This window comes from Lissotriton helveticus, chromosome 11, assembly GCF_964261635.1.
Source record: "Lissotriton helveticus chromosome 11, aLisHel1.1, whole genome shotgun sequence".
NCBI lineage: Eukaryota > Metazoa > Chordata > Amphibia > Caudata > Salamandridae > Lissotriton > Lissotriton helveticus.
The window spans coordinates 1,056,937,378-1,056,965,024 of NC_136072.1; the positions used below are offsets into that span (position 1 = coordinate 1,056,937,378).

Consider the following 27,647-nt stretch of genomic DNA (forward strand, 5'->3'; position numbering starts at 1 on the left):
CGGGGCTTATTCCGAGATCCCGCAAGACAATCCAAAGTTTTTGTCGGGGTACTAAATCGAACGCTGACTTCAAGTCCCCGAAAACAGCATATAATGGGCCATTTGTCAGAGTTACATTTTTCCAGAACATAGTTAAAAAGTGGAATACCTAGTCAACAGAGCTAGTTAGGGGGCGGAAACCAGCTTGGTACGGGGAGAGGATATCCTTATCATCTATCCAGGCTTGTATTTTATTTTGTATCATCCTGCCCATCAGTTTTTGTGCAGAGTCGATAAGGCTGATGGGCCTATAATTACTTGGTGAAGCCTTATCCCCTTTTTTAAAGACTGGTATTATCTCCGCACCCTTCCATGTTACTGGGATCATGGCTCCTTGTGCTATGGCGTTACCAAGCCATACAAAATATTTACACCAGTTGGCCCTGTCAGATAAAAACACATCCGCCGGTATTCCATCGATTCCTGGCGCCCTCCCTCTGGTTACTCCATCCATTGCCTCATGTGCGTCTTTCAATGAGAATATTCCTTGGGTATGGAATACCCTTTCTGGAGGGGTTTCGGTTGGAGGAGGCAAATTGTCTGCATATTGTGGTTTAAAAAAGTCCACCCAAGCCTCCTTTGCTACATGATTTTTCGGGCAGTCTGCTATTCCCCGCTGCCCCACTTTAAAATGGCCCAAAACTCTTTCTGTTGCTTGGCTGCACATGCTTTCTTCAGATCTAACCATATATTCTCATCCCACAATCTTTTTGCCCTACTTTGTGCTTTCCTATAATCATCCCTGGCCTTTAATACTCCTATTTTAGTCCTCAGCGCTATACTGAGTTTCTGACGCGCTTCTCTGCAGGAGTGGTCGTACCACGCTCTTTTTTTGGTGGTCTAGCACCCTTCCTCTGCTGGTTTTTTTTGAAAAATAACTTCTGTAAGTTAGCAAAAAACTTTGGCTGTGACTCTTCAATCAATTGATTAAAATTTGGTTCTCTAGTAAGAGTTTGTAGTCTGGTAACCTCTGCAGTGACTATTTCCCCTAGGGCCTGCATATCCCCAAGATTATCTATCAGAGTTGCCCATTTAATATGACGGAGATTATTGGATGAAACAACATCTAGTGTCGTAGCACCCTTTTTCTGGTTAGTTAAGTTTTCGCCTTGTTCCAGATTAATGAGCAGGCACAACGGATTGTGGTCGCTCTCCAATCTCGGTATCACTTGCATGTCTACCACTTTATACCAGTCTCTAACATCTATGAGAATATAATCTATCCTGCTACTTGACCTCAAATTGTCAAAGGTGTGTTTGCCCTGTGGGTCAGAAAGGGTACGACCGTTTACTGCCCTCAGTCCCCTGGACAGGCATAAGCTCTTAACCTGTATTGCTACTTCTGTCCACTTCTTTACCAGCGGCAGATCCAATTGGGGAATACCCCATTTTGTGTCTTCCTCTTGGGCCAGTTCATTATCCTCACATCCTAGCGGTTCAAATGTCGTGTTCAGGTCTCCCCCCACTAGGATGGTGTGCTGTGTGGGTAGAATCTCTAAATCATTGTCTAATGCACCTATCACATCAGAGGCTATGCCCCCTTGTGTTCCCCTGGCATAGATATTATATAAGACCAGGTTATGACCATCGGCCCAGGTGAGCACTAATGGGAGTAGGTCACAATTGTTGGTGAATCTATGTTTGATGGTGCATTGTAAAGATTGTCGTACCCAGATGATTAGACCCCCTGAGGGCCGCCCTTTGGTATTCTTTTTCGCAGGTACATAGAAATTTAAGAAGCCCTGCCGAAAAACTGGTGCCACCGCCCAAGTTTCCTGCAGCATGATAACATCATGACTGTCGATAAACTCACCATTCCGGGGTCTCTAATTTATGGTGAATTCCCGCTATATTCCAAGAAATAAGTTTAATGCTGCCTTTTATCTGTGTAGTCCTCTTTTGTAAGAGAATACCCTGGTTAAGGGAAGACAAAAGAGATGAAGGACTACTTTCCTCATTGCTTACAATAGTATAGGTATTTAGTGGGGTTTGCTCTACTATACTAGGAGTGTATTCCCTGGGGTTGGATATCCTACCCTCACTACAATTTATTTCTGGGTTCTTTTGAATACCGTTATTTCCATTGTAAAGTTCTACAGCCTTAACCTTTCCTAAGCTCATCCATTCTTTCAGTCAATCACATTCACTTAGTCCAGAAAGGGCTGAGCACCTATTTTCCGTCGGAATTCCCCAGTTATTTCTATTATCAAGGGTTTTGGCTTTTCTTAGTACAGCGTTCCATTTAGTTTTCAACATTGTTGGATTTGAAATATTACCTTTCTTTGTGTAGAAAAAATCCAACGTTAATGGCACAATTTCAGTTGTTCTACGCTGGGGGGGGGTATATATTAGCTAGTATATTTGGTAGAACTTCTGGATTGGAGAGATGTGGCACCACACAATCCCCCTTTAATTTTTTGGTACCACCCCCGATCCATTCAACTCTTCTAGCTTTAATTACTTCTTGTGCCAACTGGTCCCTGCCTCCCGGGGTAAAGGTCATATTCCTTGATAACCAATAAAGTGATTTGTTTATCAAAGAGGGAATGTTCTCTACTTGCCCTGGCTCCAGCTGGGGGACATTTGCTAGGACCAATATTAGTGGAGAAGCCTCAACAACTAGTTCTACGGGCCCCTTCTCTAGATTGGCATCTTCTTTACTACCTCTGTCGCTCGGCCCTGCAATGTCCCCTCTGTTAGTATCTGGATCTAAGTCTCTCACCTCCCTAGATCTGTACTCTCCAAGATGGTCAAGGGAGTATCTGCTAATAGATCTAGCCTGGGGGCAGTTTGGGTACACTTTGATTCGACTCTGAGTGTTTTTGGTAATGGGATTTTCATATTTTCTTCTAATAATTTTTGCAGGAGAACCCCCAGTCTGTTCACCTCTTCTGTAAGCTGATCTATTTTACTTAGGAGCGGTTTGGTTATAGTTTTAATCTTATTATCTACAGCATTTAGTAACTTCTTGAATTGCTCATCGTCCAAGTATGCCTTCCCTCCTATAGTATCCCTTGTGTCATCTCCGCTATTTTTCTGGGGGGGGGGGGGGGGGGACACACCGGGGCGCTTTTTGCTTGATCGGAGGCCACCCCGTTTGGATATATTCTTCTCCCCCCCCTTTGTTGCTCTTGGTGCAGGGACCGGTGCAGGGGCCTCCTCTTCTATTGAGATTATTTCTTTATCCTGTGTGCTCTCAGGAACTGGTTCGGCAATGGCTACTAGGAGCTGGGTCAATGAATTGTTATCCAGGGTCTGAAACACCTCATTGCTAATATCAAGAGCAGAAGTAGGTAGAGACGTGTTATCAACATGCAATTCTGGTGAATAACAACCCCAAAGATGATCTCCTGTCATGATTAATTTTAACAACTTTCTGAACCATATAATTGTCTATGGTATTAGTGGGGGCTGTCGATTTTGTTTTTGACATTTTGTAAGACAGCTTTTCCAGTTAACGTCTAAGCAGATCCGTGGGGTGACAGTAAGGGTGGCAAGGAGTTTTACAGATATGTTTGGAGAAATATAACTTACTTTGGAGATTTGTTCAGCGATCAGGGCCCTGTCCCTGTCTCTTCCTGCCGATGAGGGCCGTAGAGGGCCCGCCCTTTGCCCGGGCTTAGCCCCGGGCGTCCCGCGAGGCGGGTTGCTGTGCCGCTTATGTGCGCCTCCTGGCGCTCTCGCGGTGTCAGAAAGCGCGCCGCCGCGTAGGCTGCCGGGATTTGTGGTCCCGGAGCGGCGGCGCGTGTGGTCAGCTGCGATTTGACTCCTGGCCGTGGCGGCGTGCTTCCGGATACCTGGTTGCCTCTGAATGACTCCTGGCGATGGCGGCGTCTCACAGGTAGGTGCAATTCCTTTCCTTGTCGTCTCCCCCGCTCTGCCGGTTGCTGTGCCGCTTATGTGCGCCTCCTGGCGCTCTCGCGGTGTCAGAAAGCGCGCCGCCGCGTAGGCTGCCGGGATTTGTGGTCCCGGAGCGGCGGCGCGTGTGGTCAGCTGCGATTTGACTCCTGGCGGTGGCGGCGTGCTTCCGGATACCTGGTTGCCTCTGAATGACTCCTGGCGATGACGGCGTCTCACAGGTAGGTGCAATTCCTTTCCTTGTCGTCTCCCCCGCTCTGCCGGTTGCTGTGCCGCTTATGTGCGCCTCCTGGCGCTCTCGCGGTGTCAGAAAGCGCGCCGCCGCGTAGGCTGCCGGGATTTGTGGTCCCGGAGCGGCGGCGCTTGTTGTCAGCTGCGATTTGACTCCTGGCGGTGGCGGCGTGCTTCCGGATACCTGGTTGCCTCTGAATGACTCCTGGCGATGGCGGCGTCTCACAGGTAGGTGCAATTCCTTTCCTTGTCGTCTCCCCCCATGTGATGTATATATTCCGTGTATATGTCATGTACATATGAGGTTGTGAATTGAAATCAAACTAAATGAATTTCGAAAATATCGAAATATCAAAAAAAGAAGTAATAATTTAATGAATAAAATTAAAATATAGTTTTGTAGCCGAACAAAATTGTATTGAGTGCTATGTTCATGTTTATCCTACAAGCAACCCCGCACAGAATTAGGCCTGTTATTCGTGACACGATGACATAACACAGCTCTTGTATTTAGCATATTTCTTTACCCCATTGTACTACTTTGTGAACGCATCAGATTATATAGCATAACTTCTGTTCAATACTAGCTGTAATTTGTACAATTTGCTGGAGCAGAATTACATAAAATTAGAGCAAAAGTAATTGAGATTATGCGAAAAGCGTAACCCAAAGGGCACTTTGTGCTAACAAATTAAATAACACTAAATGCAACAGAACATGAACAGCAGCAGCAAACAGACGCCCTCGCTCCCCAAGATCACTCTTCCCGGGTTCCGGCACTAGGATCTTCACGCCAAATTACTCATAATTACGACAACTGAGTGGGTCTTATAAATTTCACTACCCTGCACCAGGAAGGGGTACAAAAGGACAGTGTGAACTTTGATGATAATAATACACCATCAATCAAAACTATCAGGCCACGAGCATTACTGGCTGGTTTAAACAACTATAGTACTTTACATTTAGTGAAAGTTTTATGACAAGTTGCCAAATAATTTTAACATTTTATCTTACTATATATATTTACAATTTTAAAAAGCCTCTAATGTTATGTATTATTTTTTATTAACCATGCAATGGACTTAAACTTGAGTCTCAATTATCGTGTGAAGAATAATGCGAAATTACATCAAACTCAATATTGTGGGCGGCTCCTTCGCACTTCAGAGGGCACTCACTCACGACAGGCAGATTGTATGAAGCCTACTTCTAATATGGCTCTTTGTACTCCTTACTTAAAGTAAAGTCCACATTTGTAAAGCGCACAATCACCCGTAAGGGTCTCTAGGCGCTGGGGGCCGTCGGGAAGATTAAGCGAGCTATTGCCCAGTCACATGGTGCTGGGCTAACCTGCCGCCGGAGCCGGGGATCGAACCGTGGTCCCCAGATTCCAGCGTCAGTCGCCCTGGCCGCGGCGCCACACCTCTCCCTGCTTAAGACCATGTTTTTGTACCATAGCCATACCACGGCTCATGTGGACTAGCTGTATGGCAGTGGTTTTCAAACTTCTTAATGTTGCGCCTGCTCCCTCCCTTCCTGTAATAAAAATAAATCATGGGGCACTCTCACAATTATTCTTCTAAATTGCCATGGCTTAAATATGTCTGAACATTGCAGTTACGTTGTTACCCATTTTACACATAATCGCAGTCAGAATATAAATGGCAAAAGAAGTTAATGATGGCCATTACAAAGTGACTTACTGCTGTTCATGCTTTAAATCACTTAAAACAAAGCATGATGCTTACTTGGTCAGAGCTTGGCGCCCACCTTGAGATCACTTAAGGACCCCAGTTTGAAGACCTCTGCAGTATGATTACAAGATCTTGCACAACAATGGAGGAAGACTGTGCCGATAAAGGGTAGCATTCGTCACTTCTGGGCACTATAACTATAATTGGTGCAATTTAAACGGTACCATAAAGACCAATTCAAACAGTATGCGCGTGCAGAACAGCAGCATCTTTCTTCCACTGTTCTCCTACGTCCACAACCAAGTAAACCGTGATGTAAATTTGTAAATGTAAATGGATACTTGTATAGCGCACTACTCACCCGCAAGGGTCTTAAGGCGCTTGTACGAATACCGCTGTGGAACCCATCCTGGCTTTCCCTGTGAGGGGTCCACTCCCGGGCACCCCCAAGGTGGAGGCCAGGCATCCTTAGCGTTGTGGGGGCCGTTGTGGAGATTAAGCAAGCTATTGCCCAGAGTTGCAGAGTGGGACTCCATGATTGGAATAGGCACCGAGGCGAGAATTATCAGGTCCGTGGAATTTTGAGCCCAAGACCCGCCGAGGCGGGGAATTGAACCCTGGTCCCGGGCTCGACCTCTGGATCAGGGTCTGCCGCTCTAACCATTGAGCCACACTTCTCCACTACCGTCGCATGTATTGGATAACAGAGCTAAGTAAGGACGTTAAATATAAGGTCATTTAGCAGAGGAGTATTGGGCTACCTATGAGCTCTCGTTTGCACCATTTAGGAGCGTCGCCTCACCCAGTCCTAAATCATTCTAATATGCCATATCGGAATGAAACAAAGTAATAAAAATTCGCAAGTATTACAGCAATGCAAGGACAATGCGGGACGTGGATCGTTCTCCGTCGATATGAGTCAATCATTTTGAGCTGTGCTTCGTGTTAAGCATTCTAAGGCTAGCTGAATGCAAACTGCAACCAAACAATCTGTAATCAAGGCGTTTTCTGCATATCTGCCAAGTGTAAGTATGCTACGTGACACGTCTTCAGAGAGTATTTTTTTTGATTAACCACAATTAGCATTCTGGGTCTGGATTTCTACAAGTCCCAATTAGTGGTACTGGCAAAGTCGCATGGGAAAGGAGTCTTAGGCAGCAACTGTTTGGGCAAAAAGAGCACCATGAAACGCAACACACATGAAAAATAATGTAAGGATTCTACACACTCAGAAGTTGAGAACAGAAAGGCACGTGGGTAATATAGTAATGGGGAAACACATATGTGCAATTAACATGCATGAAGTGATCAGATGCAGACAGCAGCTGTGTGTGAGGGGGGGGGGGGGTTATGAACAGACAGTGATGGCGGACTTGAGCAGCGAAGTCAGAAGGGGCGGGGCGGCACAAAGATGGCGGATGGTGGAGGAGGGGCTTTGGCAGCAACGAAGCGCCCAGGAAACGATGGAGAGACGTATGTAACTATATACGAGAAGGGGTCCTCTCAAGTACCAAGAGAGGAAGAGCCACGTTGTGCACATGTCTCAACCGAAACAACACCTGGAAATGCGCGCGCTCAGGACCGCGGTACGTCACCACCCGCCGAGACTCATTACATACCGCCATGGTGACCGGAAGCGCCCGCACGCGGGGCTCCTCCGTCAGCTCCCCCAGTCTCCTTCACGGAATCTCTAGCACTTTCTTTCTCGACACACCGCCTCTGCCACCGTTCAACTCCAAAAAGACAAGCCGAGCACCTCCTCCAACAAACGTCAGCACCCGCATAGACGAACAAAGGGGAGGAGTGATCACCAGCGAACGCGCTGCATTCTGGGTATTAGGACGAGCAAGCGAAAGGAAGTAGGTGGGGAAGCGAACAGGTGTTTGGTGATGTCATAACAGCAACTGACAATGACTTCCTGGGGCTAGAAAGTATGAGCAGACACATAGAAATAAAGCCCATTCGAACAAGTTTCACAACGTAGACTTATATATTTTTCGTGTAGAGCATACATGATTTCAAATACTGCGGATTTAGAGCCAGGGATGTTTACTATTATGTTAATGCCCCCCGTCTCCGTCTTGAAACTTCATTCACTCCAATAGAGGTTAAGAAGGAAATTAATTTCCCACGATTTTAACTGCAGCTGTTCCCTTTCCCTGTGTTTCCTGTCATTACTGACCAATATAAAGTGCCTCTCTCAATGTGTAACTTAAAGGAAAACGTATTTGCCTGTATTGAAACGCAGTGTAAAGTGCCATAAAATATTATGGATGTTCTCGTTTTCTGTCTTGTGTTCTAATTTTAGTTTTGAAAAGACAAGTAATAAATGCCCTGGTCAACAGACTTCCCGAGAGCTCCCTACTTTCTTCACCGAATTCCACAAGCAGAATTCCACAGTCCACTAATGCCTGGTTCACTTTACATTGTATTAATATTCTATTGCATCACCCTTTCTACAGATGGATAGAGGAGGCATCACCTATACCTGTCAGTCTCAGACGGAATCTCCCCCCAACGTTGTAATATGCAGAATTGAGTGTATTTTGGAAAACTGGTCTAAAATCACGAAATTAGCGGACAGCATTTCCATTCCAAGATGGCCGCTCTGCTCGTCCTTATTACAAGCACTGGCCCAAACAATCTGCCGTTCTCTCGTCATGATTGTGGGCTGGGCCAGCCCGCCAATTTCAAGCTTAAATTCCAGGAACTTCAGACATTGCGGGAAAATACCGGGAGGGTTTAGTCGCATTGGGAAAGTATCATTAATTTCAATTAGGTTTATTTGGACATAGCATCGGGATATTGTGACAAGGTAAGTACAAACCCACCAATCCGTTGGCGTTTGGATGTAGATGTTTAAGGAGGTTACCCTTCTAAAGTCACGAGAGGAAAAAAAAATTGATAGAGGTTGATGTAATGTTGCATGGAAGTCTGTGACGGTATCTTGTTATATAGCTAGGTCATTTTTGGTCACGGAAATATCGATAATGTTGTTTTTCAGTTTCCTTGGTTGTAGTCTGCTTCGTAATAAGAGAGTCCTCGCCTTTCCCCAGTTCAAAAGCTGAATGCTGAGAAAGGTTAAACTGTGATAGCCTTATTCTGTGCAGTTGTTTTTATTCTATGTAAAGTTTTAATAGTCTTTATTGTTTTTGTTTACTGGTGCAGTGTGTTTTGTCTACGGATATTTCACAAATTTTATCTAAAAATATGATATACTCTATAGAGAATACCTCATCAGTAGCTGTCCACTAGCACCAACAAGTTAATGTGTCACATAATCAAACAGTCCTTGCTTTCAGCTGACAGTCCTTTTGATGACTGTTGCGACTGGTAGTTTCTTGGTACCCGTGCTTAGGATGAACCTACCTGTCACCGCACTCAAAGTGTCTTTGGCCGGAAATAAGTACCTTTTGAGTAGTGACAGCTTTACATATGATTTTAGATACTTAGAATGACCATTCCGATGTATTAAATACAATTGATTATGTAAGAGATTAGCATTTGTAAGAAAGTGCTTACTGTTCAGAAACCCATCTTGGAGTGCTGGTCGGTGGTCACTAACTGATTACAATGACACAAGGTCACTGGTACATAACGGGTTGCTATCAGTGGGTTGTAAGTTTTGAAGCCTTACAGTGGAATGTGTGCACTGACTGAAGCAGAGGGTACAATGATTCCGCCAATGGTTCTCTGACCTAGTGAAACTGATACTCTAAGGTTGTTTGCTTTGTGCTGATTATCTGGTATTGTTAGATTGTATCCCAATTGGTCTGCAAAGGAAATTATATGCCCATTAACATATAGTAAAAACAACAATTGATGGACAGAATGCAGAACAATGTCGTACATTTACCCCAGTATAGAGATCTGGGCCTAAATCCCTCTTTTTTGCTCGCCTTTCCAGTTTGAACCCAGCCATATGCAAATCAGTCTTGGCCCTGTGCCTCATGAGAACAGTTCAGCCCGCACTGCCAAGCCAGGTCCTCCCTGGACTGCAACAAGCATCCTAGGACCGGTTTTGGAGTTTCACTTCTCTTCAGCCAGGATAGCTTGACTCCAGTGGCATGGAGAGCACGGGACTCACGTCTGAGCATACCCGTCCCACTCGGGGTGACCAATGCAAAAACAACAATTGATGGATGCAAATCAGTTTTGACCCTACGCCCATGCCACGGGAAACAAGCTATCCTGGCTGAAGAGGGGTGAAACCCCCGAAACCGGTCCTAAGATGCGTGTTTCCAGTCCAGAGGGGACCTGGCTTGGCAGCTCGGACTGGACTGTTTCCATGAGGCACAGGGTCAAGACTGATTTGCATATTGCTGGGTTCTAACTGGAATGGCATGGTGAGCAAAAAAGATGGATTTAGGCCCAGATCTCTGTACTGGGGTGAATGTATGACATTGTTCTGCATTCTGTCCACCAACTGTTGTTTTTACATGAACATATAGTAAGCAGAATCGGTTCCAAATGAATCTAGAGAAGACCCAAGTTTTTTTTTCTTTGGTAAAATAGTAAAAAGATTCTCCTGCCATCTAAACACGCAGGAGGTGTTGTCATTAGACCATTATAAATATTTAGGTTTGACATTTAGGAGGAGTTTAAAATGGGACACGCACAGGGATTGTACTAAGCAGAAGTCATTACTGCAGGTCAGCTGTTTGTCGAGATTTAATTGAAAACTTGTGGAGGGCTATCCCACATTCCTCTATTGAGGGCCTATGAAGGGAAGATACCTCCCAGGGCTTGCATGGTGGAGAGTTTTTTTTCCCATGATGCTTTTTGAGTGGGACCGACTAAAAGGAGCAGTTCTCAGAAGACTCCCGTTGCTCCTACCCAGCACCATGGTCCACGGGATAAGTACCTCCTGGAACTTGTTGGCATCTACCTGTGATTTAAGGTTCTTTAATAGACTCTTGGAGGATGATGAAGTGATAAAGCTATCCAAACTTTGTTGATATGAGTTTCAAGGCAGTAAAAAAATGTGGGCCAGGAAAGTAAAGAATAGATTAAGTTGTATCAAGAACCTCCAATCCGTTTGTGGCACAATTACGTCCTCGTCTCCTTTCCCATGGAAACAAGTATTGAAAGAATCTGCAGCAAAGGTGGCCAGGACTCTTGACCTGGCCCACCTGAGTAAGAAACCTTCTATAAGTTTTTCCATATGTACGCTAGGCCAGGATATTATTTTTCCATACCTGACAGTTATCTGATCCGGGCCTGCATAATAACATTTTAAGGGCAAGTGAGGGATGAAATTCAATCTACTCATCCCGCTTTTGTTGGGCCAGGCTCCAGGATAACAACAGTCTTTGTCCCTGGATTAATATTTTCTTTACTGCATATAGTTATTGACTTTACTTTTTACCTTCCAAATTGCATTGTTTTTCAGACCATTGCTTTTTAAATATAGAATTGTTCAAAGGATGAAAGCTGTGCTCTACAGAAGTGCGTTGTTTAGAAGTGTCCGTAGAAATTGTTAGTTTTCTACGTTCTGCCAGATAGTTTTAACGATAAATTGTACTGGGGTGGGTAGGTTGGTCGGGCGGTTTAAATCAACTTTACACTGTAACTGTTTATGTGCTTTTAGAATATTTTTGGGACAATTATCCAAGTAAACTTATTTTTTACCTACCTCTTAAAGGTGAACATTGGGACCTAGACCCTTGTGTTGGGGTCCCAAACTCGTTTACTCTTGATCTCTGACTCAGCCAGGAACTTAAACATGAACATAAATAAGCAAAGCTACATCCCACAGAGACAGCACAATACTCTGACCCTCTTTGTCCGTATGTCACGTCACTGTAAGATATTGTACTTGACAAACGTTATATACAACTCTAACACTGTTTGTTCTTTTTTTCATATAATATAAACCGGGTCACTAGAATTATGCGATTCTGCGGCAGCAGCGTTTATAGCACAATTATAGACTTGCTACACAATCCATCATCTGCTGCATGATTTGAAGATTTTAACAAAAAAATTGGTTTCAGCTCAAAAGTTCCTAAAACCAGCTCGACCCATGTTCTGTTAAAGGTTTTGAGAGGGACCCCTTATGAACCAGGGGATTAGAGTACTTTAAACAGTATAACAGAGATCACCCCTTGGCTAGCACACTGATATTCTCATACACATGCACATATATTCTTGTACGAACAGTAAACTGTATACATTCCAAAACTATCCACACGTCTATTTAAAAATTACAGTTTTTATTTTTTTAAAAAGAAAAAACCGCAAGTGTTATTACCAAGAAACACATTTGTCAAACCATAAGAAGCCACTATGTCGTGGTCACAGAGCACATACACATAGATGTCGTTATTACAGTACAGATCAAAAACAATTCATTAACACAATTTAATACATTAAAACAATTAAAAGCAATAGTAAACTTTTTTCCACTAGATTATAAACCGAGAAAGAAATCACATCGGGGGAGAGACAAACAAAAGACATCAATTTTAGTCATAAAAGTTACACATCTGAGACCCTGCTTATTTGAAATCTGAACCTAGGCACGATATCTTCTAGACCTCTAGGTTAGATTGGTTCTCTTGATTTGTGTATTTTGCTGCGTCGACGTGTTTCGATGGCTATTTAGTGATACACTGCCATCTTTTTCAAGACTTTGTAATTAGTCTCTCCTATGGTCTGGGCACTGGGTGGTTGCCACTGTCCAATATATACCTGGGAACAAATAATATGCTATCAAATTATGAACATCGGGATCATGTTTATTTTATAAAGCATCTCATTGGTTTTATTACATTTTTAATAAAGAATTTATATTGATAGAACAAGGTAAATCAATGTTATCCTCGTCTATTTCCTGAACTATTATGTTAAGACCTAATCGATCGGGTTTCTTGTTGTTATTATACCTCCACGTCTTAGAAGATCCCACCCAAAAGTTGTTCTGCTACTATATCGTGCAAGGGGGACATTTCAATTCTCACACACATTTCTTTTTTATGTCATAAATTTGTCATGGGGGCATCGTTATTCCACAAATTGCCGTGTGAGGTTCTATTATTTTTCTTACAGCTTGTTGACATGCCCACATGTATCTAAAGTACAATTTTATACCTATTTAAGTATCACAAAACAGATTCTCTCTATTTTTTACCTTTTCACATGACAGTTAAAATTCTAAAGGGTGTGTTCGCGTCCTCAATACTCCGGACATTTGCTTTCTCTTAAGTTCGGCAATCTTGGGGGCGAGAATTGGGCATATTAGTTTTCTGGTGGTGTTCTACTTATCGAACAAAGATTACGAGGTTTAGATTATTCAATAGGCAGGTACCTTATTTTAAAGAACACGATTTCTCGAGTCCGCCTGTCCTTAAGATTTGTTTATTCCATAGGCTGCTTTTCCTGAAACATATATTATGTATTATACTCTTAAAGTGCCATCCTTTTACAACATTGCAAGGTATAAAATAATGTGCCTTGCTCCTTACCACTAGTCTCGATATTGTCTTCCTAACGAGTATCTTCTCTGGCGGGCTCTAGTTCTTTGTTCTGAGTTGCCCGAGTCGGAAAAAGTGCCTCCCAGTTTATCTCTGTAATATACATCGGTATATAGTTGTCAGCAATGCTATTTCTATGGAGTCTGCCTTTCGAATTGTCTGTTCTATACTCAACTTCTTACCTTCTAAAATAGGAGGCTTATTCTATTTTAGAAGGTAAGAAGTTGATGTCGGCAGAAGTTCATGCTCGCAACGTTATCCTATGGGACACGCTGCGTGCGCGGCTAGGTCTTGTCTCAACATTCCAGCTCGTTGTCGGCTGAGACGACAGCTATAGTTCTCTGGCGAGAACGCGCTTCGCGCGTTACTAGCCGAGACCTAAAAATGACAAACTAATGAAGTAATACTATCACCAAATGTGCAGAATTACGTCAAATAATGCCTTTGCTTGGTGCATAAATGAGTCAACCCAACAACATAATTTGGTCCTCCCCTACTGCATAATTCCAGTTGCCTTGAATATAAATCAATTAAATAAATACTAGAACACATCTAGTGTCTATTCTCTTGCAAATGCAGCAGCCGCGGTCCGTGCAGGTAACAGCAGTGGGGCTGTGTGGCCGTGTAAGGTGGGATTTCGAGGGACGATGCAGAGGGAAAATAAATAAATAAATAATTTCCCCTCTGCATCGTCCCTCGAAATCCCCCCTTTACATAGCCCCACCGCTGTTACCTTCACGGACCGTGGCTGATATGCAGGTTGCTTTCTTCAACTTGAACTGCTGTCAATGTACAACCATCTTGCCTTAAGTTCTAAAGCGTCACTGTGAAGTCGGGAGGATTCTGGGCAGATAGACATTATCCCTACGCCCCGACCCTCCCTCTGCCAGGAGACAAAAATAGGAAGTAGTAACAAGATCACCCATTTCTTGGGTGCTATAAACTTGGGTGACACAATACTACCTGTTTCTGTCCTGCCTTGACTGGGACCAAAATATGGACATCAGACCTCTACTAGACTCTGGTCTGCCTCAGTTGTGCTCAGGCTCTGTTTTGTGCCAGGCACAAGGGGCGAAGAGCTTACAGTGTGTATGGAGGGGGGCAGGCAGTGGCAATTGACACTGTTACCCCCGAGAATTCTCCCACTGGAGTCTGTGACTGCTAAACGGGACACAGGTTAGGGAAGTTGTTCTCTCAAGGTTAGAGGGTGTCGCCCATGTCACTGACCTGGTAGTGGAAGCAGTTCTGAGCCCTGGCGGTTGGTCCCAACCCTGCCAAGTACCACATATTGCGCGTTATACTAATGTATTTTACGCCAATATGCTGAATTACCGCAAGTAAAAATATTGTCACACACATCAGCTTATTAAAAAAAGTTGAGTGCAGTACCTCTTTTTGTGCTCTATATAATCAGTTCCCTATTTTTCGTGAGGCTACCTATACACACACGTGGGTCAAGGTCACTCAGCAGCCAGTTGATGATCTTGTAAGTTATGATGAGGCTGGCTGATTCACCCTGATTTGATGTTTTTTATTTGTTGGTGTAGTGATTGGTCAATATCATTATGCATGTGTGTGGTCTGTACAGCCTGACCTGCACCACGAGTTTTACTGCTGCTCGAATAGTGGAGTGTGTGCAGGTAAGGGAAGTGTGACAGTTGCTCAAGTATGGCCCCCTGGGCTGGGTATGCAGCATGAAACAACAAGCATTTGCAATGCAATAGGTCTCGCATTAGGAAAGTTTGAGCTATTGGTATTGTAAATGACACATTTTCTATTTATGTGTTGGTTTTGAAAATAGCGAAATTAATAGCGTTGTCATTTACAATGCCAATAGTTATAACTTTCGCAAATGTGACACCTATAGCATTTGTAATGCAACATGTTTTGTATTTACGTGACTTAGATGTATTGATATTACAAATAACATTGGCTTTTAATTTTTTTACATAATTAATACTTAAATAAGTGATTGTAATTTATAATGGCAATAGCTTAAACGTTTGTAAATAACTTGTGTGAAGATTATGTTCAGTGTATTTTATTGTGACGAAAATCCAAGAACAGAAGTGAAATATTAACATCTTTTTGTGACCTTTGTAATAAAGCTTGAAACATTCAGAGAACATATTAGAACCAGTTGTTGTTGAATGGTTGCACAGAGTGATGCTGTGATGGCCCTGGGTGATGCTGGGGTGGTGCATAATGATGCTGGGGTGGCGCATAATGATGCTGGGGTGGCGCTGAGTGATGCTGGGGTGGCGCTGAGTGATGCTGGGGTGGCGCTGAGTGATGCTGGGGTGGCGCTGAGTGATGCTGGGGTGGCGCTGAGTGATGCTGGGGTGGCGCTGAGTGGTGCTGGGGTGGCGCTGAGTGGTGGTGCTGGGGTGGCGCTGAGTGGTGGTGCTGGGGTGGCGCTGAGTGGTGGTGCTGGGGTGGCGCTGAGTGGTGGTGCTGGGGTGGCGCTGAGTGGTGGTGCTGGGGTGGCGCTGAGTGGTGGTGCTGGGGTGGCGCTGAGTGATGCTGGGGTGGCGCTGAGTGGCGCTGAGTGATGCTGGGGTGGGAGCTGAGTGATGCTGGGGTGGGAGCTGAGTGATGCTGGGGTGGGCGCTGAGTGATGCTGGGGTGGGCGCTGAGTGATGCTGGGGTGGGCGCTGAGTGATGCTGGGGTGGGCGCTGAGTGATGCTGGGGTGGGCGCTGAGTGGTGCTGGGGTGGGCGCTGAGTGGTGCTGGGGTGGGCGCTGAGTGGTGCTGCTGGGGTGGCGCTGAGTGGTGGTGCTGGGGTGGCGCTGAGTGGTGGTGCTGGGGTGGCGCTGAGTGGTGGTGCTGGGGTGGCGCTGAGTGGTGGTGCTGGGGTGGCGCTGAGTGGTGGTGCTGGGGTGGCGCTGAGTGGTGGTGCTGGGGTGGCGCTGAGTGGTGGTGCTGGGGTGGCGCTGAGTGGTGGTGCTGGGGTGGCGCTGAGTGGTGGTGCTGTGGCGGCGCTGAGTGGTGCTGTGGCGGCGCTGAGTGGTGCTGTGGCGGCGCTGAGTGGTGCTGTGGCGGCGCTGAGTGGTGCTGTGGCGGCGCTGAGTGGTGCTGTGGCGGCGCTGAGTGATAATGTAGAAGAAATAAACAGCATGCGACCTGATGCAAAATAGCAAGGTCTGAGTGGCGTATCAACTCAAAAGGAAAGATATAGAAATACATATTTTGAGGGTCAGCTTCGTTAGAGATAACCGCTTTGATTGAGTACTTTCCTTCTGAGTTCCGTACAATGTGCATTGCATGTGAATTTTCACAATCAAAAGTGCATATTAAAGGTAAATGCAAACAGAGCAATGGCTAAAAGTTAAACTCCCGCTGCTGCCATCAGAGCCTAACCTTTTTGACATCGAAACTGGGCCAACTCAACCGTTCGTCCTTCCGAGGTCAATTAACTGACCAACATCCTCTTTTACAGCTCAGGCAACAACGGCGGAATCAGGCTTCATAGAAAAAAAAAGTTATTAATTTTCGAAAGCGTGGCCAATCAGTGACGAAATATTGTTTGCAATAGGGACATGTGTACATAAAGCATCTATTTTACACACAATCGATGCCTCTTTAGTATTGGATAATACACAGACGCTGATTTCGCCAGTTGCAGTATGGATTTTTCCATGAATTATTTTTTTCTTTTCATGTTTTTACAAATTACTACATCCGATCACAAGTGCATAATTATGAACGCTGCACTTTCTAGACAGCTTATTGCGGATATTTAGTGCTGCATCGTGAAGCACACGGCTGCCGCACTGGTGAATTGTAGTGATTTACGCTGGGACCTGGAAATGAAATCACCTTCCTCCACGTGAAAAAAGCAGACGTTCCGATTCCGGCCTTAAATATGAAGCGGATGAAAATAACTTCGGAGGCTCAAGTTTTGAATCTGTGTATTGTGAGGGCGCGTACATTTAAGTGTGACGTGCCAGGTCCTTTTTCAACGTACAGAGGGGATTTAATCTCCCCGTGCCTGAATGTGTAATGTAAATAATACGGTGCTCACGTAAAGGTAAGGCGATCCAATACCTTCGGGTCGAGTTCGCACTATATAAAATATGCAACAAAAAAGAAAGGTGAGGCGGGGCACCTCATGTACGAGGAGGGTGTGAATCGAGCTTTAATGGCACTTTGAGAAGGTGGGGAGATAATGAAGCCACGCACAGTGGTCGTGTCAAAGTTTGGGAGGCACAGCCTAAAGAAAAGGAGGTGTGCCAGAAAGTTGGGGGCGTGTCGGACAGCGGAGAAGCAGGAGTAGTTTGGAAGTGTTGCATGCAGTCCGCGCGCATGTGCCTGAGGTGCTCAGATCGCAGCGGTTGCTGAAAGGCTGCGCACCATGGCACCTTTGCTGAAGCTCGGCACCCTGGTCCTCCTCGGTTTATGGTGTTTGCGCAGCAGGGTGTCCCAGGCGGCGGCTGCGAGCCCCTGCAAGGGCGCAGCGGAGCAGTGCGGGCCGAAGGTAAGCCGGGCGCGCTGGCACCTGATGGCATGTCTGTCCTGCACCAACTGGGGAAGTCCGCTGGCCTGGGCATGCCTTCCTTGGATCACCTGGGGAAGTCCACAGGTCGCGGCTGTGCATAGTGCTTTGTTAGAAGGGGGTTTTTTGGGAGCTCTGTACCCCGGCTGTGCAGAGAACACCCGGACTGTGGGACACGCCGAAAGAGCCCGGTAAGTGGAGGGGGGGGGGTGTACGTGCGTGTGTCTGTCTGTGTGCGCGTGCGTCTGTTTAAGGGGGGGTGCGTGTGTATGCAGTGTGTGTGTGCCTGTGTATGCGTGTGGCTGTGTATGTGCGCATGCATGAGTGTGGCTGTGTGAGTGTGTTTGCGCATGGGAATGAGGCACGAGAGAGGCACGGCGCCGTGCGCGCCCACGAGGTGAAATCTGCGCTAGTGCCCCTTTCGTGTCTACATTCCCAAATACGGCTGACAATAGATCTTTCACTGACGTTCGACCTAAAAACGACTCGGAATCCCAGGAAGGGTGTTCTGGCTGCGAGATGCTGATATCACCTAACAGCTACTGTTTGGGGGTTCTGTGAGCCTTGATGGTGCCAGATGAGCAGAGCTGCATTAGGTCTTTTTATGACATACAATTTCTGTGCATTCTTGAGACACTTGCACTACCAATGGCTTTTCAGTAGCTCTTCTGTATGAAAATGAAGCTTGCTATGCAATTCCCTTTGCTGGGGCTCTTTTGTGTGAAAGTGAAGATTTCACTGCCGTTGTCTATTCTGTACTACTGTATGGGATTGAGAATGAAGCTTACTCCGCCACTTTTCTGTTCTTCTGTGTCTGTGAAGCTTGCGCTGCCTGTTCTTTGTGTCTTTTGTATGCATATGTTGCTTGCACTGCCATCACAGAAGGCCTCTGTGCCCTCTGGGCAGGTCAATCCACCGCTGCACAGATCAGCACTGGAGCAGTCTTAGGATGCCGGTAAGAATAGCTGCAGGGGCTGGGTCAGGTGACTGAGAGGCAAGAGTGGCTTTTATTTTCATAGCTGTAGGTCCTGAGGCAGTCAATCACTGGCACGTAGACAAGGGAGTATAAATGAGAGTGAGAGCGTTGTGTGGTGTAATAACCATCACTGAAGCTCAGTTTAGATTTATCTATGTTAAGTAAACAATTAATGATTGGAAGCTGTAGTAATCTCAGGAAACCAGATGAAGTTTCAGCATGATTTTATTTGTAGAAAGAACTACACAGCTAATCATCTGCATGTCACATCTATCTCCAAGTCAGTTGACTTCAAGCATTGAAACATTACATTCCACAATTGACCAGATGCAGTGACATCATAAATACAGTGACAGCTATGAGCAAGTGTCTAGGTACCTGAAATTACATAACATAGAATGTAGCTGAGAAATACATATCAAAACATGAAACCTAGAATATAACAGAAGCGTTCTCATCAGTAACGCCCTCTGTAGAACACTGTTCTCTACACTGATCTTTTGCTGCAAAACAATATACAAGCTGCACTGGAAAGCATTATTTCCGAAGATGTAAATAGAACAGGCCTCTGTGTGCTCATGTGAGACATGTTTATTCATATCACTCATTTATGGAACCTTATTAGTTAAAATGTGTACTGCTTTTCAATTTATACAACTCAATTCAGTTAGAATGATGTAAAGTGGCTCATAGCATGATAAAAAAATGTACAAACCAAGAAATGTGTATTTTCACTACTAAACTACATGACAGATCACCTATTCAGTGTATATTTTAGTCCCTTGTAATACACAAGTATCTTTCAGGAATTAACATTATAACATGGATAGAACATGCAAGAAAATGTCACACATAAGCACGCTGCATTCATGGAAATGTCACTCCTATAGCAAAGGAAAACTTTCCAGCTATGCGACTGCTTCGGGCTGGTTCTTTGATGTTTTGCCTGCACGGAAGACGAGTGTGGCGAAAGAAAGCCACCACACATTCAAGGTAGAGGAAGGGTCAATTATGCATGGCAGGATTTATACTATTATTAGAGCACAGATGCAATCCTTTATAGTAGTAGCACATGCACGTGGTGTGTTTAAATAAACCATGTAGTTGACGTTGTTGGAGTTGACTTTCAGCAGTGTGCCTGGAGCGCAATCTACTTCATCGGCTGATTATAGGCAGTAGGCTGCTGCCAAGATGTGCAAACATTTAGGAAGGGGAGGTTTTCTGATTCTTCCTCCTCTAGTCCATCTCCCTATTGGAGCACGCGATCTGGACAGGAGGAACACTTGCTGGAGGACAACATTAAAAGGATTTTTCAGGATACTGTTCCTGGTTTAAAAAAGCTGTTAAGCTGGGGCCTTTTAATGGCATTTCAACATCTCCAGCTCTGGGGCAGAAGAGGAAGATGCATATCTAAATCTTTCAGAGCAAACAAGAAGTACATTTATAAGGAGATTTTAGCGAGTAAAATGCAGAATATGGCATTTCCAGTAGAAAAATATCTTAACACCGCGGAGACAAATCCAACAGTCAACATTTTCGGAGTTCCTATACATCAACATAATAATAATAATAATAATATCTTTCTTTAGATATAACACGGATATCTTTAAAAGAATACAAAATTCACATTGTGTACCAAATGTTAAAATAAGAACAGAAAAACGATCGGTTATTAACGATCGCAATAAAAATAGAGATCATCCACATTTTGAGCCTCCTTGTTCCATTACATTTTAAAATAAGGTATAAAAACACACATGTACGTATTGAACCTAAGGGAGGGTAGGTTAACACTTAATATACAAAACTCTTCGCCCCTTTTATGTTACTCTCGCAGTCAGTGAAATCCTACATATATGAACAACCCAATATTCTTAGGGATACAGCTCATGCTCTTTTTGTCCTCCTTAGAGGTTGGGATATGTTATGTGTATTAAATGGTTGATAAGGATAAGGGGGGAGTTTTATGGGACCTCTTTTGCTTTAAATTACGGTATGCTTTCTGAATGAAATTTGCTAGTCTTCTATTTAAGACTGTATTTTCGGGGTTCAGAGCCACAATAATGGCTTGCCTACAGGTCCGGGCACCCAGCCTATTCCATTCAGCTTTAAGTTTGCACCTGTGTTGGGAGTTAAAGAGTGGGCAAAGGCAGACCGCATGCAACAGAGTTTCAGCCGTTTTACCACACCCTCTACAAGTTGGGTCTTCCACCATGCGTCGCCAGGAGGGCAGGTCTTGCAGAAATCGCCAGTCACCCATTCTAATGGCTATAAGGCTACGTTTTAGGTACAGTGAGTATGTGCAAGACAGGTAAGTGGCGGGGGCTAGCCGTCTGTACGAATTTATGACAGCCCAAGCGAGGCTACGTTTCACAAAAAGTGCTTTGTCCATGGTACGTGATCTCCTTCTCACACATTTTTTAATGGCCGTTTTGAATGCGATCTGACTGGGATTGAGGGCCCATAGGTCGCTCGCTGACATTTGATGAATGGCGTCCTTAAAAAGGCGACCAAACGTTCCACCTGGATTTTTCTGGGTGATTTCTAGCCAGACTAGGGATTCTAATGTGCCTGGGACCGCTTTTCTCAATTTGTGGCAGAGATTTAGATATGTGCAGACATTGGAAGCCTTATAGTTTAGTAACCCTATCTCTAATCTTATCTGTGCAGCAGATGCATATTTTGGCAGCTGAAACTCCTTTTATATATTCTGGTCGTGTGTTGATTTAAGGCAATGTTCAGTTTGCCCCTGAATATGTCTATACCGTATGATAAGGTAGGGCAAATTTTCGCTCAGGACTTCCAAAAGAGGCGTTGGTGTTGGGCCTGAGAGATTTTTGGAGAGCTTACCTAGTGACACCGCGAAGGTCGTGGCTTTAACTGCGATCTCATTGCACTGTTTTATAAGATTACATCTCGAGTCCAAGTGGACATCTAGATATTTATACGACTGGCCTATAGCGAGGCTTGCATTGTTAAATGACCACCCGCCACCGGCGTGTCGTTTACCAAAGGGGACAACTTGCGTTTTCTTAAGGTTGACCTCTAATTGGTTCGTGGTCGTATAACTAATCAGTTTGTCAAGGAGCCTTTGCAGCCCGACCCTGGTTAAACTAAAGAGAGCCAGGTCATCGGCGTACAAAAGGTTACTTAAGGCAGTGCCTCCCACCTTTGGGGGATGACTGTTTGTGTCGTCCAGAGTGCTTTATAGGTCTGATATAAACAAGTTAAAGAGAAGAGAGGCCAGCACACATCCCTGCTTCACACCTCTGGATGTCATAATTTTCCGCGAGAGATGTGTGCCGGACCCCAACTTCACCCGGACCCAGGTACGGGAATGAAGTTGAATGATTACCTCCAGTAATTTATCGGGAATCCCCCCCACTTCCTTAGTTTTTCCCATAGAGCCGCCCTAGGGACCCTATCAAATGCTGCTATGAAGTCGACAAAGCAGCAAAAGACTGATCTAGATGTTAAAAGTGCTTTGTCGACAATAGTTGACATTGCTAATAGGTTGGTCCTGGTCCCTGAGTTGGCCACAAACCCTGTCTGGTTCATCGGTATCAAGTTGTGGTCTTTTGCCCATAGCCTTAGGTCCTCCAAAAGGAGGCCCGCATAGTGCTTTGCCTCAATGTCCAAGAGGGCGATTAGTCTGTAATTGTTCGGCGAGGCGCGGGATCCTGATTTATAAATTGGGTGGATTATGGCTCCCCGCCATGAGTCAGGAATTGTTACAGTTCTCAAACGTTAATTAAAAAGGTTTGTTAGTGTTCCTGACCAGAAGGCTGTGTCGGATTTAAACAGACTCTGTGGCAGGCCATTTGGGCCCGGTGCTATTTCTGATCTTGCTTTTGTCACTGCTGAGGCCACCCTTTCTTGAGTCACCTCAAGGTCCTCGTTGGCAGAATATGAGCAATCAGTCTCTCTTGGGGGGCTATATCCTGTTGGTCCTGATTGTTCTGGAGACCTGAAGTGGTCAGTGAGGAATGTTGCCCAATCCGATTCTTGGCTATTTGCTGATCCAAAGCTCGATGTGCTCAGATTTGTGTGGTTAATTAGAGCCCAACATTTTCTTGAGTTCTTACTCTCCCACACCAATTTGCACCAGAATTGGTTTTCGTGCGTCTGTTTATCTTTAATCATCGCCAGCCTGAAAAACTTTTGGGCAACTTGGTAAAAGTTTAAGCATTCGCTATTCCCCGGGGATTTTGCAAGTAGCCGCAAGGCGTTGTTTCTGGCTTTCTTGAGTGACTTTGTCTGTATCGACAGTATGAACTTATGAGGCTGAGTTGGCCTTTGGGCCTGCTGTTTGGCTGGAAAAAGATTAGTCAGGTGAGAGCAGAGCATCGACCATATCGCAATCAGTGAGGCATCTTGGTCGATTCCGCCTCTTATGATATCCATGCTTTCTTGTAGGATGTTCAGGCTGGTGTCTTCACTCCACTTGAGGCGCTTTAGGTTCTCCGTGTATATTCCCCGGCAAGTTAACGTAGTTGGTTTATAGTTTACTGGTTTTATGTTAAAGGATATGACCTGGGGCCTATGGTCACTTTCGATTCGTGGGTGGATACGGAAACTGGCCAGACAGTGGAACAAGGCTGAATTGCAGATGGTGTAGTCAAAGTAAGATTGCTTGCTGCCATTTGTCCAAGACCAGTTTGGAGGGGTGTCACCCGCCGACCTGCCGTTGATTACCAGGTAGCCTGCACCATAAAATCGCATCACACAGAGTTCGCCCAATCCGCAGTGAGCTTGATTCAGTTGTTTGGTTTGTGTCATGGCCTCGGTGATGGAAAATAAAAAAGGACCTTCAGTATCTGCTAGTTTACCTTGGAATAAGTTGGTGTTAAAATCTCCTGTGACAATACAATCTGAGTTGGGATGTTCCGCGGCTATGTCGCTCATAATTTCCGTTAGACGAGCCAGCTCTTTTTTTGTGCGCGTACTTGGGTTAATGTACATGTTTAGAAGAAAGTGAGCGCTGATTCCGTCATGAGTTAATTTTAATTTTAACCCCGAGAAGCCAGTCTTCATCAATAGATAGTTGTGAAATTGGGCCTTTTAAGTTGTTTGATATGTATATTGACAGGCCCCCTTTAGAGTAACCATAGCGGCTGTCCCTGAGAGCTGGTTTCCATAGTTCCGTGAATCCAATAATATACATCAACACGTTTCTGATGTGAAAATAAAACGGAAGTATCCGGACAAAAATGAATGTGCCCACTTTTATGTCCAGGCTATGTCCTCTGGAGGATATAGCAAAAAACATGCCCAAATTAGTTTTGGTGGATTCCTTTGTGGCCAGTTCAGACACACTTTAGTTGCAGAGAAATGTATTTTTGAAGAGCTACGCGGAAAAGAGCATTGACTCGGCGTTGGAGAAATCTTACACTTGGGCTCTGTCAGAATGGGCAGGTAACTCGTGACACACAGATGTCTGTAATGATATTTCTTTATTGGTGATTTAGGTGACACAAGAAGGTAACAAAGGAAAAGAGGAACTTTCGGCGGCGTCCTTCAGGGGGATTGCGTTCTCCCTATTTGGTGCTCTTCCTTTTGTCTCTCATGTCTGGTACTTTTCAGGCAACAACGTGGTCCAAAAAATAATAAACCAAGGAAAAGAACGAAGAAACAGAAAGCACAAATTAGTGCTTTGATACGTGATGATGCGGAAAGGAAAGGGTGTGAGGGCTTTCACCAGCCGACTGGACTACGGAAACACCCTCTGCGCATGAAGCACAGCCAAACTTCAGAAAAGACTCCAACGCATCAAGAACGCCTCCACACGACTCGTCCTGGACATCCCCTGACACAGCCACATCTCCGGCAACGAGAGACCTGCACTGGCTCCCCGTCAGCAAGAGGATCACGTTCAGACTCCTCACCCACGCACACAAGGCTCTCCACGACCTGGGCCCCAAGTACCTCAACAACCGCCTGACCTTCTACACTCCCACCCGCCAGCTACGATCGACCAGCCTCGCCCTCGCCGCCGTTCCTCGCATCCGCAGAGCCACCACCGGAGGAAGATCCTTCTCCTACCTGGCAGCCAAGACATGGAACTCCCTCCCCATCCACCTCCGACGAACCCAGGACCATCTCTCCTTCAGGAAGCAACTCAAGACCTGGCTGGTCAAGCAGTAACGGACCCCTCTCCCCCAGCGCCTTGAAACCCCTCCGGGTGAGTAGCGCGCTATACAAATGTTATGATTGATTGATTCACCCGGGGTCTAGAGGAGTTGTTCTGTGCAGGGGAGCGTAACCATCACCAAGATTTCGTCAGAATATGGGGCCAGACAATGCCGCCTACTATCCGGTTTTCCCAGCCGGCAGTCCCACTCCTCCCTGGACTACTGACTCCACCCGTCTCCCGGTTCCCCGCAAGCACTGACGCACCTGTTCAAGCCACGCTTCTCCAGGAACGTGGCGGGGTGACTCGAGGGGACGTTGGCCCCCTGGCTCCTGGCAGGGTCCTTCGGTGCTTCCTGCACTCCGGGGTCGCTAGGCTGCTTTCTGCTCCGTGGCGTCTTTCTCGGCTTCTTCCTCCTTCCGGGCTGTGTCTGCCTTGGTATTGGCTGGCGGCTCCTTCTCAGCGGATGACCTGGCGTGGTTCCACCCCCAGAGGCTGGAGTACGGAGCGTTAGCATCTTCCTCAAAGGGCCAGGCATATGTGGCAGCGGGGCTGGAAGAATCAGCCCAGGAAAGGACCGAGTCTGGTGGCTGTAAGGGGGAGACAGTGGTGATCGTGTCAAGTGAGGTCTGAGCATGGTTCCCGTAACCTAGACTCCGACAGGCTCATTGTAGGATGCGTACTGGAATATTTAGCATACACTTCAGTCAATGGGGACTGACATCAGAACTGTTTAAGGGTGTTCCTGAGGGAATAGTGTTCCTCGCTACTGGAGGTATTGGAGAAGCAGATGTATTTATCTGATATCAGGAAGAAGGCATTGAGAGCGGCACTTCACAATATTAGGGTAAAAAGGACAGTCCTCCCGGTTTAGATAGAGGAGAGGAATAGGGGAGTGCATTCAATCCTATTCCCAGTACCTCTAACCCTCAATTCAGTTGTGATATTACGTGAGGGAGCCCACCTCATCCAATTCTTGGAATTGCCAGGTTTAGTATGAAACACACCAGCAATATTCAAATAAGATCACTAAAGAAGCAACTGGTATTCTAACCAAAGACAATACTCATACCTTTTAGTAATAATCAACGAAAAGGAAAGAGAAGAAAAGACAAAGACCATGAATAAAAAAACACCAACATTAAATTGATCAAAATCTGCATTTAAGGATAAATCCATATTTTCTTTTACATTTTGTGGTGTCGAGGTGACATTAGAAGGCTGTGAAAATTCATGAACATACAATTTGTTTCAAGGGCGCAAGTGATATGGTGGGAAAAAAAAGTGCTAAATGTTAACAAGATGTATACAGTGCTGTACGAATTGTTGAAACTGGTCATTCAAAGGACATCCATCCTTAGGTACATAAAGCCCAGCACAGCTTGGGATTTTAAATTTCCATTTCACGCGAGCGGAGAAAGTAGGGTCAGGATTATCGCAAGTACGTCGACGTTTCGACCCAAAGAGGTGCGTGATTGAGTTATGGACACGGCGGGTCTTACTCAGGACAAGGAGATACATTTTTGTGCACTTTTTTTTCACCATATCACTTGCGCTGTTGGGACTAATTGTATGTTCATCAATTTTGAAAGCCTTCTAATGTCATGTCAACACCATAAAATGTAAAAGAAGATATGGATATTTATCCCATTTCTTTTTTTCCAACCAAAAGTATGAGTTTTTTATTATTAATTGGAAGTCCACACAATTGGTATAAGCTCACTTGAAAGTATTGGAGTTCCGTCCATAGATAGTATGGAATAGCGCAATGATTTGCGATTGTCAATGCTGTGCTTTTTGGACTCTTCTTCCACTCACAGTAAGCCGGAGTTCTCCTCTTGCAATGACGGTAGGATACGCAGTAAAGATGTGCAGGTGCAAGAGATATTCTGACTTGTGCAACTTCTTGCTGCGTCCGTATGGAAGCATGATGTGCAATAATGACAGGACTTGTATTTAGGGCTGCTATCTCTTGGGGTGGCCTTGCACATCTGGGTCAAAGCGCCATTCCATATTCTGTGCCAGCTGCCTATAGACCTCTTGGTACTCTAACCTGGCTTTCTCCCTGCCTCACAGTTGAGTAAGCGGCTCTTCGGTTTGTATATGAAAGCAATGTGCTAGGATCAGATGTGCCAAAATGGGTATCCGCTTCCTGCAATGCTTGAAAACCATTCCGTAGTGTTAAAGAACTCTCCTCCTGTTCTTGGCTTCCTCCCACCTTCATTTGGCTTGATCCATGGTTAGTTGTACCATTTGGGGCATCAAACAGAAGCTTCCTAAACCAACGAGTTAGGTTGCTTCTGATGTCTTCTCCATGCCTGCCTTGTGGAAGCAAATCAGATATTTTAGGTCCATTCGGCTCAATGTTGTAAGAGTCGATGTTGTCTGTTGGGAGATAAGACTGATTGATATCCGTGTGCTCCAAGCTCCACATCCGTCCGTCCGTCTGCCATCCACACAAGTACAGAGGCTCCAGGCACAAACTGAATGCTATTTATTTGCACAAGGTCCTTCAGGACAACATCACATTCTTCCGAGGCCAAAGATGACAAAATCTCCTGGCTGGCCTCTCCCTGGTATAGAGGCACCTGGTAGACGCCTGTATTGCAGTAACCTTTCCAGTACCCTTTCCTTTCACAAAGACATCACATTCTTCCGAGGCCAAAGATGACAATCTCCTGGCTGGGCTCTCCCTGGTACAGAGGCACCTGGTAGACACCTGTATTGCAGTACCCTTTCCTGAAG

At 45.3% G+C, this 27,647-nt stretch overlaps 2 protein-coding genes across 3 annotated transcripts in view; one reads left to right on the forward strand and one right to left on the reverse strand.

Moving 5' to 3' along the window:
- The window catches only part of RSRC2 (arginine and serine rich coiled-coil 2), a 266,569-nt gene extending 258,988 nt beyond the window's left edge, over positions 1-7,581 (reverse strand). The window contains exon 1 of the mRNA XM_078667575.1: positions 7,445-7,581. Coding sequence (XP_078523701.1) covers positions 7,445-7,450 — 6 coding nt within the window. The 5' untranslated portion in view covers positions 7,451-7,581. The remainder of the gene's footprint in view (positions 1-7,444) is intronic.
- KNTC1 (kinetochore associated 1) overlaps positions 7,562-27,647 on the forward strand; it is a 913,665-nt gene continuing 893,579 nt past the window's right edge. The window contains exon 1 of one of the 2 annotated variants that reach the window (XM_078667574.1): positions 7,562-7,684. The gene's annotated coding sequence lies outside the window, so the exon portion shown is untranslated. Of the gene's footprint in view, positions 7,685-8,509; positions 8,641-27,647 lie in introns of those variants that run through there. The other variant, XM_078667573.1, reaches the window with a different exon arrangement.